The following is a 13,941-nucleotide window of genomic DNA, read 5'->3' as shown; positions in this document are numbered from 1 at the left end:
TGTTACTGCATTATCTCCTCATCAGTGAAAGCTGAGGCTGCACTGTCACCCTGCAAGCAGTGCATCAAGTGCGTCTGCACTGTGGGTGCAGGTGACCCCACTGTCCTGGCCCTGTGAGATGGCTGCATGGTCACCCGGTGACCCCTGGGCTGCACAGTGGCCCAGTGCTGCTCAGTGTGGGGCCAGCGCTGGGTGAGCCTCTTCCAGCCCCACTGTGTGCTGCTGTCATGGGGGAAAATGCATCCCTGTAAGGGGTGTGCAAGCTTTGCTTTACAGCCATTCCTGTTTGCCTGGCTTCAAGCAGCAGCAGCATTTTGTTAGGGTTGCTGTGCAGAAATGCGTGGTTTAGAAAGGCGAAGCAGGCAGCTGGTAGCAGAGCTGTGAGATCGCTCCCATCCGCACCTGGCCACCCTGGGAGGAGCTGGGGCTGCGGGGTTGGCTGGGTTGGGCTGATGGGGGCTCCCCGGGAGATGTGCCTCTGCCTGCCTCAGCCTCTTGTGCTCCTTCTCTTCCCCAGGGGCGATGTTCGAGGGAGAACTGCAAGTACCTTCACCCGCCGCCGCACTTAAAAACGCAGCTGGAGATCAATGGCCGCAATAACCTGATCCAGCAGAAGAACATGGCCATGCTGGCCCAGCAGATGCAGCTTGCCAATGCCATGATGCCCGGAGCCCCGCTGCAGCCTGTGGTATGTGCTTGGGGCCGGGGCAGTGAGTGCTGGAGGGGGGTGGCTGTAGGAGCCCACAGACGTCAGGAACTAATGGGGAAATCCAGTGCTGGGCTGCATGTCTTTGTGCTACTCAATTCCTCTCTTGCCCAAAACTACGTTGTTTCACTTGCTAATGTCATTCTCTTTTTTATAACATATTTCTTAATTTTAAGAATGTGAGCGATGTGTGTGTGTGATTTTAGTAGACAGCCATTTCCTTTGCAATTTCATATGCTGTGGGAAATTTTGGGGAAGATTCCTGCTGGCTGTATTCCACTCATGTGGTGGAGCCCTCGGTGTTCTGTGCTGGGCTCCGGTTTGGCCGCATGCTGTGGGGCAGAGCTCAGAGTGTGAGTTGTGCATGGAGCTCAGCCTGCGGCCATGGGGCTGGCAGTGGGGGACAGATGCAGAGAATGCCCTCCTGCACTTGGTGGCCTGTTCGGTTTATTTAATAGAACTGCTATTCTCCCGTAGAGCTTTATGCCTCTCCTGTTTCAAGAAGAAGTGTATGTGGCTGGGAAAATCAGAAATTGCTGTGGAGGGATCTTCACAGTACATTGCCTTTGGTTGCAGTTACCACAGCGTGGGAAGACAGGGCGTCCTCTGTGCTCTTTGAGCATCCTTCAACACAACTGCATGCATCACCAAAGCGAGGGAGCGAGCTGAGGCCGTGCTGCTATGCGAGCACCAGTGAGGCCACACCGTGCTGCTGCGCAGGCGTTCACTCCACAGCTGCCTCCCCATAAGTTTTTAACTGCAAAGTATGCCCCAGTTTTGTTTTTCTTTCCTGACTGGAGTACGGTGATGCCGCACTGGTGCCAGCACGCTCTTACTAGGGGCTATGGAGAAACTGAACAGTCTGCATGCAGCAGGCGGTGAAAGCCATTGCTTAAAATAGTCTTCTCTTATCATCCTACTAATAGGTCCATTGTTGCATAGACGATAACACAGTAATGAAAAGTATGGTTAATTAATAGCAAACTTAATATTATTTTGTTTCTTGTAAAATTTATGGTTTTCTGTCTCGTTCACGTGGATGAAAAAGCAGATACATCGAAGAGAGCCCTCTTGTTTATGCAAATATCAGGCTTTCTTTCTCCAGTAACCTTTGCATATGTTTTTGTGCAGTGTTTCAGACAGACTTTCTCGTTGCTTGCAAACAATTGGGTCATTTCCTCAGGAACTCAAAGCCATGTGGTGCTCTGTGCTGGCTGGCCTACATAGATAGGAAACAGAGAAAAAAGTTGCATTGACTCCATTGTTTTTCCTTCTAAAAATTTCTTTGGAAGAAAAATGGAAACGCCTTGAGCAACTGCTTTATTTGGACATGGAGACAAAGAGCTGGACATGGACACCGACTGGCCGTGCCAGCGCCGTGCCCTGCACTCAGTGGGGCAGCAGGTCCCGATCCTCGCTGCAGCGCTTGATCCTGCAGCTTGCTGCCGCGTGCCGCAGCCCTCGTGCCAGTCCTTTCTCACCAGCACCAGACACCTGCACGCGCTTTGGCTGCATTCCTCCAAGACCCACGGACCAGTCCTGTGCCCACGAGCGCCGAGTGGCAGTGTGGCAGGTGCCCGTACTTACGCGTGTGTCTCTGTTCTGCTTGCAGCCCATGTTCTCCGTTGCGCCCAGCCTAGCCACCAATGCCTCGGCTGCCTTCAACCCCTACCTGGGGCCCGTGTCCCCAGGGCTGGTGCCGGCGGAGATCCTGCCCACCGCGCCCATGCTGGTGGCGGGCAACCCTGGTGTCCCGGTGCCTGCTGCCGCCGCTGCTGCTGCGCAGAAGCTGATGAGGACGGACAGGCTGGAGGTAGGAGCCCAATGGTAGCTGCTCCCGCAGTGCCAGTCACTGCGTGTGCCGGAGAGAATGTAGTTCTCTGGCAAAAAGCAAACCGCAAGCGTCACTTCGGCTGATGGTGTCCTGCCTTGGCTGAGGGCAGGGAGAGCGCGCAGCCCCGTGCCGTGCTTGCAGCTCTGCTCCTGGCCCTGCAGCCCAGAGGGAAGCGGAGCACTGAGAGTGTCCTGAGGCTGCATTAATGTGTGCGCAGCAGCTGCTAACGGGCACGGGCACAGGGCCTGCTGCAGCTGCCGGCTGGGAGCCGCTTCCAGCTCTGCCGTGTTCTTGCTCTGGGCACATGCTGCTGGCATTGCCCGGCGCCTCTGTGTGCTCCTTCGCTGCGGCCCTGGCAAGCGCTGGTCCTCGCTGGCTCTCGCTCCCCCTTGCCCTGAATCTCTCTGATCTGAAAGTCTTGGCCGTGTCCTTGGTACCATATTGGCCTTGTGCTCAGAGCCAGCACCGTGCCATGCACTCGTGGTGCTGGGTGGTGCAGGTGGGTGACATCCCAGCAGGCAGTGTGACGTTACGTGCTGCTGTGTGTGGTGCCCTCGGTGCCAGTGCAGATGTGAAGAAGCACCCAGCAGTCCCCAGGTACCCAGCGACTCGTGGCACCACAGGTGTCCGAGGGCATGGAGTGAGCAGTTCTGGAGCTGGTCCCTGCGTGCGGTGGGAGCAGTGGCAGGGATCTGTTTTAGAGTGCGGCCAGCTGTAGTGGTAGTGCCTTTCTAACTGCCTAGGCATGTGCGGCGATAGAGTGTGCGTCTGCTGATGGGGGCCATGGGCGCCTTTTGCTCGGTGGTGTCGCCTTGGCAAGCAGCAGGCTGTGAGCTGCCCGGCACCGCTGTTCCTGGACGTCACATCCACACCGGTGCCCTCCTGCAGGGTCACAGTGCTTCCCAATGGAGTTGGGGTGTCAAAGGAAAGAACTCCTTGGAGCGCATTCAGGTTGCAGGAGGAGCAGCCTCCTCGGGCAGGCACGTCATCCACTGTAAGAGATTTCTCCTCAGCCAGCTCTTTATTTCAGAGGAGACTTATCAGAAAGGGATTAAAATAAAATGCTGTCAGATAAACTCCTAAATAAACCACATTGGGCTCAGAAATAAAACTTGGAGATGGGCATTTCCAAGGACCCTGCCTGCAGCCACAGGTACAGGGGAAGGGGCTGCAGCAGGTGAGCCACTGCCGGCAGGCCCAGCCCTCTGCTGGCAGCATGTTCTGTCTGTACAGTTCAGAGGTGCTGAGCTGCTAGGCCACTCTTCTCAACGCAACAGGGGGCTGCGAGAGTGTTACTCTCACAGTTAGAAAAAGGTCTGCAAAAATACCTGAAATCAGACAAATTCCCTCTCATTTCATGACATCCCGGCCTGCCAGCACCTGGCAGCTTCTCTGCTGTGATTGCATTTATCTCAGCTGGCTGTGCATCTCAGTGATGCCCTTGTCCTTGAAGGAGGGCTGTCCCTCCCCCTCTGCCCCCAGCCCCTGCCTCCCTATGAGGCCTTCGTGTGGCCCTGCCCTCACCATGCAGCTCCCTGAGCCTCCTGCTCCCCTCGAGCTGTGCAGTTCTGTGACCAGGAGCCTGCCCCAGTGCAGCCGCTCTGCAGCTCCATGCCTCTCCCACACACGTGCAGTGCCTGCTGTGGGCAGGGGCTGCTCCTCCTCCTTTTTTTTTTGCCTCGGTAAATGTAGTTTCAGTAGTCTAATATGTAGGGAATGTGGCAGTGCCGTCCAGTGTAGTGGCTGTTTAATCTGAGCTATCTAGATTTAGTGTACGAATGACAAATCAGCACATATTTTTTATGAGCAGTAAATCATTGTTATGTATTTTATTGATTAGAAAAATGCAGAGCGTATTGGGAATATTTTACCTTCCAGCAGCTGGCACGCTGCAAGCAACGGGTGGCTTCTGCTCCCTGCACTGCCACCGTGCTGCCATTTGTTCTTCCTGACTGCAGAGCTTTATATGGTTGGCTCTCTCCTTTGGAATGAGCTGTCCCATGAAAAAATAACCATGTGATGTTAGCATCTAATCTTGGAATATGATTTGTTCTGGTTAGAATTTTAAATACTTATTTTCAAGACTGATGTACTCAGTTGTTAATTCAGCTGGCACACGTGTTCTGGGCTACTGAATCACACTGTCCCACAGCAGAGAGCTCTTTGCAAACATGCCCAGGGCTCAGGAAGGCAGCAGGACTCAGTGGTGTCCTGAGCAGTTGTTGGTGCTGGTGGGGCTGGTCTGGTGCCTGTTCCTGCAGTGTGGCTCCTTCCAAAGCTTTTGGGGCGCACTGCCCATGCTGATGGTGAGCAGATGTGCAGGTGGTCATCAGCCACTCACTGAAGGCATTGGGCTCAGGGTGGAAATTTCCTGGGTTCAGAATTTCCTTCAGCTCCCCTCACATTCCTGCCCAGCCATAGAGATCCTGAACAGAAGTTGGCTCTTCTGGTAAGCAAAAAGAGAGCCCTGAAAGGAGGTGATGTGGGGGAACAAGGAGCCACTCACCTCCCTGTTTGTTCACAAGCACGTTTCCTTCTGAGCACTATCATTTTCTATTCAAAGTATTCGAGAATCAGAACAGCCACAGTCAAGCTGCTGTTTCCTGCATGCTTCACAGATGCCAGATTTTTCTGGATAAAAGCAGCTTAAAAGTTCTCAGAGACTTGCAGATACTCAGGACATGCTGGATGACAGTGTAGCCCTTCTGATAAGCTCAGTGCAGGAGGAGGCGAAAGCACAGGCTGCTGGGGGTGGGCTCGCACCGCGCCGTCCGGGTGAGATGCAGTTCCCTTGGCTGGCAGCTGGAGTCCTGCGGCTCCCTGCCAGCGTCTTAGGTTCTGTTTGTGCTTCTTAGCTTACCGAGTGGAAAATGATGATGCTAATTACAGAGCTACTAATAAACAAACAGATAAACACTCTCCAGATCTGAAAGGCTAGACCACATCTCGTGCTTCCATGCTTCTCTCTGCTTCAGCAGATGAGTGATATATTACTGTGTGCCTATGGCAAAAAGTAACACTGTTTTCATTGTTTGGTTTAAAGTAAACAAGAATTGGAAGCACTTGGCTAGCATCACAGTGGCTCAAAAGCCAATGCAGGTCATCCTGGTTAGAAGGCACGGTGGCTTCATGACTTGTGTCTGGTGCTGTGAGCCACGGTCAGAGATGGGCGAACACCACTGCGAGCCGGGCATTGTCCTGTTGGCCACCATGTGACAGCTCTGTGAAAGCTGGCACTGTGCGTGCCAAGGCCTGTGCCCAGCTATTCCAGGCTTCTGGTCATTTTCCTTTGGCTTTTAACTGGGTTAAGTTTCCTTACCTCTATGTGTGTGTTTTTTTTCTCTCTCTTTTTCTGTGTTTTGTGTGTCATCCTTGGGTTATTTATTGAGCAGTGCCTGCTTACACGCAGAGTTGTTCTGAGACCTTGGTTCTGTGCATTACCAGTGCAGAAGATAAGCAGAGGCAGCCAGCTCTTGTTTGTTGCATCTTTTATCTTCAGAGCAAAAGGCTTTCCTAGACTTCTAGACTTCTAGCAAATAATCAAACAAAATTATCCACTCCTGTCTACTTAGGAGGCCTGTGTTTGGGTAAAAGACACTGATTTACAGCCCAGAAGGCATTCACAGGCAATGGAAGGGAGCTGGGGTCTGGCCAGGAACCAATCGGCCCAAAAGTCATCCAGCAAGCAAGTGGTTGTTTGCTAGCTGAGGAATGCGCCCAGCCTGTTCCATGTGTGCTACAACAACAGCCCTGTGAGCATCGAGCCGTGAGCAGCAGGGCGGTGGGGATGGAAGAGGAAGGGAGGTGCCCCGGCTGGCTTACTTGGGTCAGTGTGTTTGCTGCCAAACACACATCCACAGCCTTTGTCACCATATGGAAAAAAGGTTATAAATAGGGATAACCGTGGAGAAAGGGTGCTCCCTGCGAGCAGGTCCGTGCGTGGCGGGGTGTCTGTCCTTGGGGTGTTGTTCTCGAGCTGTGGATGGCGGGCAGCTGGGCCTGAAGCAGCACGGCGGTTAGAAAGCAGCCAGCATGCTGGCAGGGATGGAGAGGCAGTAATCAGCGGAGTCTGGTTTGTTGTGTGGATCGGAGCCAAGGGTCTCGAGGAAGTGCTGCTGATCCAGGCTCGTGGCACCCACTTTTAAAAGGAAATCCCACCTACTAAAGCAGTTTTATTTTTCACAAACTTGCTTACTGTGGTTTCTATTTCCTATAAGTTTTGAAACCTAAAATGACAGATGCATTTTTGTTTGTGGTTTCTGAAGAGCTGGCCATGAACACGCGCCATTTTCTTAAGCAGAATGTTTCCAGGGTGTGTGAGGTGGGGCCAGCACTGCTGGCACTGGGATGCAGCCAGTGGTGGTGCTAGCTGGTGCCATGTGGTGGTGGCAGTGACACGGCTGCAGTCTGCAGCCTCACTGGTCCCCAGCATGGTTCTGCTGCTCTGCTCATGGTATGGCTGTGCCAGGCTGGTGGCAGCTCTGCTGCTCCCTTCCATGGGCTGAGCCCCACAGCCCCACGTGGCGGTGCCGCTCCAGGTTACTCTCTGATGGCAGCCACAGGGAGCCAGCAGCGCTGTGCATGCTCAGCACAGCACAGGGGCCTGCCCAGCACGGCCCTGCTGACTGTGTGACGGGTGGCAGCAGAGAGCTGGCACTGCTGGGCACTGCCATGCCGAGGGGGATCTCTGGGAACGGGTCACAAGCACACTTCTGAAAGCAGGTGCCAGCCCTGAGTGGGGCTCAGTGGGGCCGAAGGAAGGCCTGCTGTGTGTGTGGCTCTTGGCACCGCCGCTCCCGGTGTTCCCTGGCACCACAAGCGCTCCTGTTGGTGAGCCCGGCGCTGTGCTGGCAGGGTGGGATGGCCGCCGGGCTGAGCTCTCCTCCCGGTGTTGCAGGTGTGTCGGGAGTACCAACGCGGGAACTGCAACCGGGGCGAGAACGACTGCCGGTTCGCTCACCCCGCCGACAGCGCCATGATCGACACCAACGATAACACCGTTACGGTCTGCATGGATTACATCAAAGGGAGATGCTCACGGGAAAAGTGCAAATACTTCCACCCTCCAGCACATCTGCAAGCCAAGATCAAGGCTGCCCAGTACCAGGTTAACCAGGCTGCAGCTGCCCAGGCAGCAGCGACGGCGGCTGCCATGGTGAGTTTGGAAGCCGCATCCGACGGTACGAGTGCGCCGAGAGGGAGCGAGCAGTGTTAGCTACTGTTGCTGGGATGTGCTCGGGGTCCCGGCTGGTGTGGGGCACGGCGAGCTGCCCCCGCACATGGTGCCAGACCGGCTCTTGTGGAGTTTGAGGCCGCTACAGTATGTCACTAATTCTGCCTGCTGGTGTATGGAGTACATGTACATATACATGTGCATATGTGTGTGTGTGTGCATACATGTATATAGAGTCTATTGTATGTTTGTGTGTGGGTAGATGCATAGCTATGTCGAGGCACAGACAGACCTCTGGTGGTGAGCTGCCGCCAGGCTGTGTGCATGGCAGAGTAGCTTGAGGCCACAGCCACCCTGCACCCGCGGCAGGCAGCATGGGCGGGCTGCTGGAGCCGGCACTCCGCCGGGCCCGGCACAGTGCAGGGCCTGGCTCTGGCAGGTGGCCAGCGCGGTGTGGGATCCCCGGCCACATGCAGACCCTGGTGGCACTGAGGCCCTGGCCGCATGCAGGCCTCGGCCACGGCCATACAGGCCCTGACAGTATTGAGGCCCTGGCCGCCCAGGCCCTGGCCACGCCATCCATACGTGTGAGTGCAGGGAGGGTGCAGGGAGCCAGGGTGTGGTGTGGGGCACATGGGGGCTGGCTCTGAGAGCCCCCCGTCCCACTGCCCCCCGCTGCCCCAGGCCCTTTGTGCATGCCTAGTCTTGTTACCGTTGTACACGGCATCCGGTGATTTGTTTTTATTTGTTTTTTCTCACCTACCCAAATGCACTGCTGCCCCCATGATGCACCTCTGCTTGCTGTTTATGTTAATGCGCTTGACCCCACTGGCCATTGCCATCATGTGCTCGCTGCCTGCTAATTAAGACTCAGTCGGCTGTCAAATCACTGAAGCGACCCCTCGAGGCAACCTTTGACCTGGTACTATGACCTTTCACCTTTTAGCTTGGCATGTAGCTGTATTGTAGAGTCGAGTTGGGGGTTAACGTGCAGAATCCAAAAGCTCCCGGATCCCTCCCTCCCTGCCTGACGGGCGTGGGGGTGGTGGGACCAGCCCCCATGGCAACCTTAGCCTGTGCAGGCCCTGCCGCCCCCTCCCCTCCCATCCCATCCCCATCCCCATTCCCATTCCCATCCCCATCCCATCCCCATTCCCATTTCTATCCCATCTCATCCCTCTCATCCCATCCCCTCCCCTCCAGTCCCCATCCCCATTTCTATCCCATCCCATCTCTCTCATCCCCTCTCCTCCAATCCCCATCCCATCCCCTCCCTTCCCCATCCTATCCTTCCCATTGCTGTCCCATCCCAGTCCCATCCCCGTCCCATCCCTGGGAGCCGCGAGGGCCGGGCCCGGTGCAGGGCGCGTTGGCATGGCTTGGCGGCGCTGCGGCGTGGAGGCGGCCGGGGGTGCCGGCATGCGGCGAGCTCTGCATGCCAGGCAGGCGCTGGGGCCGGGAGTGGGGTAGTGCCGGCAGCGCCGCGCCGCGCTGTGCCGATTAACATCGCTTCTACGTGTTGATCCTCATGGAGCTCTCAGCGCTGCTTCCCCCGCCCGATAGCCTTGCTCCCCGCCCGAGCCCTGAAGCTTTACCGTAGCGTAAAAGTTACTCCAGTTCTTATAGCGCGTGGCTCCGACACGTCTCCCTGTACTGCTGCCATGGTAGGCCGAAGTAGTGCTCCCTTGTGAAGCTTTGACCTCGCCTTTTATTTGGTAGTTAAAAGTCTGCTACGCTGCTTGCTTGCTCACGGATAAACATGGTGCTGCCTGGATTTTTTGCCTTCTACTGATTTTTCTTTTCTTCTTTCTCTCTTCTCTTTTTGTCTCCCTCCCATCTTCCACATCCCACACCCTCACCCTTTTTTTTTTGTTACTGGACTTTATTTTTATGCCCATCCACCATTCAGGGAATTCCTCAAGCTGTACTTCCCCCATTACCAAAGAGGCCTGCGCTTGAAAAAACCAATGGTGCCACCGCAGTGTTCAATACTGGTATTTTCCAATACCAGCAAGCTCTTGCCAACATGCAGCTGCAGCAGCACACAGCCTTTCTCCCACCAGGTAAGTGCTGCCGCGTGCCTGGCGGGGTGGGAGGGCGGGAGCCGTGGGGCAGCACCAGGCGCCGTGCGGTGCCGCAGTGCGGTGCGGCCGTGCCGAGCGGAGGACGCTGGTGGAGGCTGCTTCCCTCCCGGTGCTTTCGGAGGCTGGGTGGGTGTTTTCATCTCTAACATAAAGATCAGCACTGTGCTCTGTCCTCCCAAATCAGAACTGGAAATCTTTCCTCTCGTTCCGCTTTCTCATTAACTTTTCTTTATGACACATCTCTTCAGCTCCTGTGTTTGTTTCTGTTTGCTGTGAGACCCCTTAGCCTTCCTGTGCTTAGAGGGAGGTGTGAGTCAAAACTGGAGGGTGTTGTTTGAGTTTTGGTGCAGTGGTCATAAGGCCCAGCCAGGCAGCCTTGCAGATAGCCAACCGTGAGCACACGCAGGCAGTCAGGATCCACACCTCTGCTGCCAGAGCTTCGGGGCTGAGTAGCAGAAGTGAGGTGCACTTGGTTTTAGTCCAGCACAACCGCAGTTATGCTCGTCCTAGTGCAGCTGCTGAAGCATTGATGTCTGTGCTACACACATAAGCAGAAATCCCTTTGAAGTAAACAAGACATAAAGCTTGAATATAGCTGTGGTTCTGCAAACAGCACTTCATGCAGAAGCATATTTTAGCCCTCCCTGTGAGCTTCTGCCTGTATTAACGCAGGCGAGTCAGGTTTTTCCACATGAACCCCACGTTAGAGCACCATTGTCAGTCTAGGAGGTAAGTGATGGAAAGCTGGGGTCATCTGACAGATAGGTACTCAAAACTGGAAGGAGCCTGAGGACAGCCCTTTGTAACTCAGGCTAGCTGAGGGAGGGGAGAAAGGAGAATGCAACTACTGAGTCTTTACCCAAACATTTTCAGCATGTGCATTCCTGGGAATTTGGTGCAATGCCTTTTACCATTCTGTCCTGATGGTAGAATTTTGGCATATAGTGATTTATATGGCACAAAAATTATTTGTTTGATGTAGTGGATGGTAATAACTTACTTGGATTCCAAAAACGTGTTGCAACCACTAGTGTGTATTAGCAGGAGCTTCGTGGGGTCAATGGAAAGGCTTTGACTAAGCAGACATTAGGCCAGGTCTCTAGACCATGTTCTAAAATATGGACCAAATGCATAAGCAAACACAGCCAATCCTGCTGGTATTGAACAATTTCACAAGTTTGTTTTGTAAAGAGTGGCTGGTGTAGTTATCTGCAGAGGTTTCCCACTTCCATTAAATCAAGGGGGGTTGGCTGGTTTCTGGAAGTACTCAAACTGCTCTCAATCGTGCCCTTTAAACTTAGAAACTCAGGTTGTAGTTTGTGTACACCAGACCTCATTGGCACAGCTACCTTCTTACTTTCTAACCTGCTGTGGAACCTGTAGGAGCTTGCAGAGCAGTTCTTGGTGCTTCACTTGAACTGTCTTGGCCACTCGAGTGTAGTGGATGCCCAACAAGAGGATTAAGGTCAGGGCAGTGAGGTACCGTTGATGCCAGAACACCCCCAGGGGAGGCGTTGTCACAGGGCCTGCTCTCTGAGGGCTTGCTGTCACAAGGCCTGCCCTCTGGGCTGCTGGAGCTCCCCAGCCCAGCCAATGGCTCGAGGCATTGCAGCACGGAGGGGAGTACCGATGGCGCTGTCTCTCCTAGGTGAGCTGAGCTGAGCTGAGCTGGCTGTATGGCCGATCCTGGCCTGTGCATGCCCACTGCACACAGGAGGGCTCCTAGAGTAGAAATCCCAGCAGGGAGGCACCTTTGTGTGGGCTGCTGCCAGGGGCTCAGCCGCTGCACTGCTGCTGCTCTATGGGAGCTGCTGGGCACCGCCCTGTGGGGCTCCCAAGGGATGTGGAAGCGCAGAGTTCCATGCGAGGGAGGAAAGCGCCGGGTGTCTGCAGTCACTCTGCTGGACAGGTGTGCTGCTGCTGTGAGGGGACACGTCCCGTTGGGATTTTCTAGACTGGACTGAGTATAATAGGCTGAAAGAAACAACGTGAAGGGGAGAAGAGAAGAAACTGCTTAAGCCACAGGTGAACGTAGAATATGCATCAAGTTAGCATGATTCCTCTGCTGGAATAGTCGGGAAGTGAGGCGGCCGTCAGTTACTGGCACATCCTTGCATTAACGCTCTGCCTTGTGCTGAGCAGCTCGGGAATGTCTGCGACTGGGCATCTATTATTCATGTGTTCTCATTAGTCAGAGCTTCTGAAGTTGAGATGAATATTAAGGTCACAGCAAAAATGGTTTTTATTGCTGGTAAGAGGGCCATACAGCATTGTGTCTTCATATTTGCACATCACTGCACCCTAGTTAGGATTTTCGTCTCTGCCTTAAGTTCATCTTCTGCGATTCATCCAGAACTTTGTGCACTGGTTATAATGCTAATGATGATAACTCAGACTGCAATTTTAAGCTGAAAAGCTTCACAGGGACATTGCAGAGAGTCATTACAAAAATCTAACCTGTTTTTAGCATGTAGGCCTAATTATGCATGGAATGATCTAATGTTCCAGATATAATGAAGCGTGCACTAACTTATAAATAGGGCTCTTCTTTGGAGAGGCACGACTCAGGTTCTTCTGTAAATCCCTATTAACACCCGGGTGTCAGAAACATGACTGAGAAAACAGTTCTACTCATGTTTGTATTTCATGGCCAAATGTTGTTCCATTCTTTAATCTCATAAGTGGTCCCACTGACGTCAGCAGTGGTTCACAGAGGGGGAAGTCAGGAAAGATACCCTTCTTTTAACCTTTCTTTGTGAGTATTTTTCATCTTTTCCATTACACAGAAATAGATCAGTAATGAGGAAACAGAGTTATTCCCTTTTCTTTGTAGCCCTAAAGACGCAGCGATGGCAGGGAATCACCTCGTCCCTGCCACTAGTGCTGTTGTCTGACTCTTTTCCTGCTTACTTAAACGCTTCTGAAGCCGTGTGTGCCCCAGTACAACACTGGGTCCTTTGCAGAGCAGTGCCCTGCGCCCACAGCTCTGTGGAACACCAGAGCAGCACCGCACCACCGACAGCTGGCTCACGGACCTGCGCTACTGGGGGCAGGTGCAATTGCAGATGAATCTTTGCTGTATCTGAGGAAATCCAGTTGGAGAGCAGTGCAACACTTGTGTCGACAGGCAGAGAGATGTAGGACAGCAGTGAGGTTCCGCTGCAGGGCGCCCTCGTAGCGGTGCTGGTGCTCCAGTCGCGGAGGCGAGCACAGCCAGCTCAGCCCCACACGTAGCTCAGCCCCATTCCCCAGCTTAGCCCCAGCCCCCAGTTCAGCCCCACACCCGGCTCAGCCCGCTTCTCCCTTTCTGAAGGCCAGTTCTGATGGATCACTGTGCTGTGTGTGGTTTGATTGTGCTGACGGTTATGTGCCACTGTTCCCATAATAACAATTTTTCTTCTTTGTTCAAATGAAATTTTCTAATGACACGTGTGATGGGTTGTTTTAATTCTTTTCCCTTTCCAAATCCACCTTCCTGTTGCAATGCATGATGGGCAGGCTCAATATTGTGCATGACACCCGCTACAAGTGTTGGTAGGTGCCAGCTTTGTTTCTTGATTATCTTAAACCTGTGGTGCAGCTCACGGACCCTCAAAATCCACTGCTAGATTGTAACTTGTAGCTCCTGTGCCAATCCATCCCCTCAGCCTCCCGCACTAACACCTGTCAATTAAATGCAGTCGTTTTATTTAATTGACACAGACACGTAGATGTTGTCAGTCCCGTATAGCACTTGTTTGAATTGCACATCGTTCCTTGGTGGATTTTGATTGGACTATGAGTTCCAGTGTTTAGAAACTATCTCGTTTTAAATAAAGACTGTGTCTTGCTATAGTGACGTAGAAGTATACTGTCCTTCAACAAGATTAATTTCTGTTTTTAGTAAATATTTGGGTTGCAATTTTTAAAGACAAAAACCTGTAAGTGTAAGGGCGTGTTAAAATTATTCTGTTGCTTTTTGTACTGAAATGATGAAGCTTGTTTGTGTCGATTTCTCAATTTGATGGTAACAAGCATTTCCCCTTTTTTTCTCTTTCATTTCCCTCCCCTCTCTCTCCCCGGCATGTTGTCCTGCTTTGCACTGTGGTTGCATGTCACGCTCTGCCAATGACGTCTCGGGCTTTTTGCTGTGATAAATACCATG

At 53.3% G+C, this 13,941-nt stretch overlaps 1 protein-coding gene across 25 annotated transcripts in view; it reads left to right on the top strand.

Moving 5' to 3' along the window:
* Positions 1–13,941, top strand: part of MBNL1 (muscleblind like splicing regulator 1) — a 47,987-nt gene that overhangs the window by 26,658 nt on the left and 7,388 nt on the right. For 7 of the 25 annotated variants that reach the window (XM_046898457.1, XM_025153384.3, XM_025153385.3 and 4 more), the window contains 6 exons: positions 518–688; positions 2,319–2,519; positions 7,438–7,695; positions 8,582–8,635; positions 9,623–9,776; positions 13,296–13,331. In XM_046898457.1, the coding sequence (XP_046754413.1) occupies positions 518–688; positions 2,319–2,519; positions 7,438–7,695; positions 8,582–8,635; positions 9,623–9,776; positions 13,296–13,331 (874 nt within the window). The remainder of the gene's footprint in view (positions 1–517; positions 689–2,318; positions 2,520–7,437; positions 7,696–8,581; positions 8,636–9,622; positions 9,777–13,295; positions 13,332–13,941) is intronic. The other 18 variants (XM_046898461.1, XM_025153389.3, NM_001163327.3 and 15 more) reach the window with 9 other exon arrangements.

This window comes from Gallus gallus, chromosome 9, assembly GCF_016699485.2.
Source record: "Gallus gallus isolate bGalGal1 chromosome 9, bGalGal1.mat.broiler.GRCg7b, whole genome shotgun sequence".
Taxonomy (NCBI): Eukaryota; Metazoa; Chordata; class Aves; order Galliformes; family Phasianidae; genus Gallus; species Gallus gallus.
Note: the sequence above shows the minus strand (reverse complement) of the source record. Positions and strands in the feature narration are given on the sequence as shown.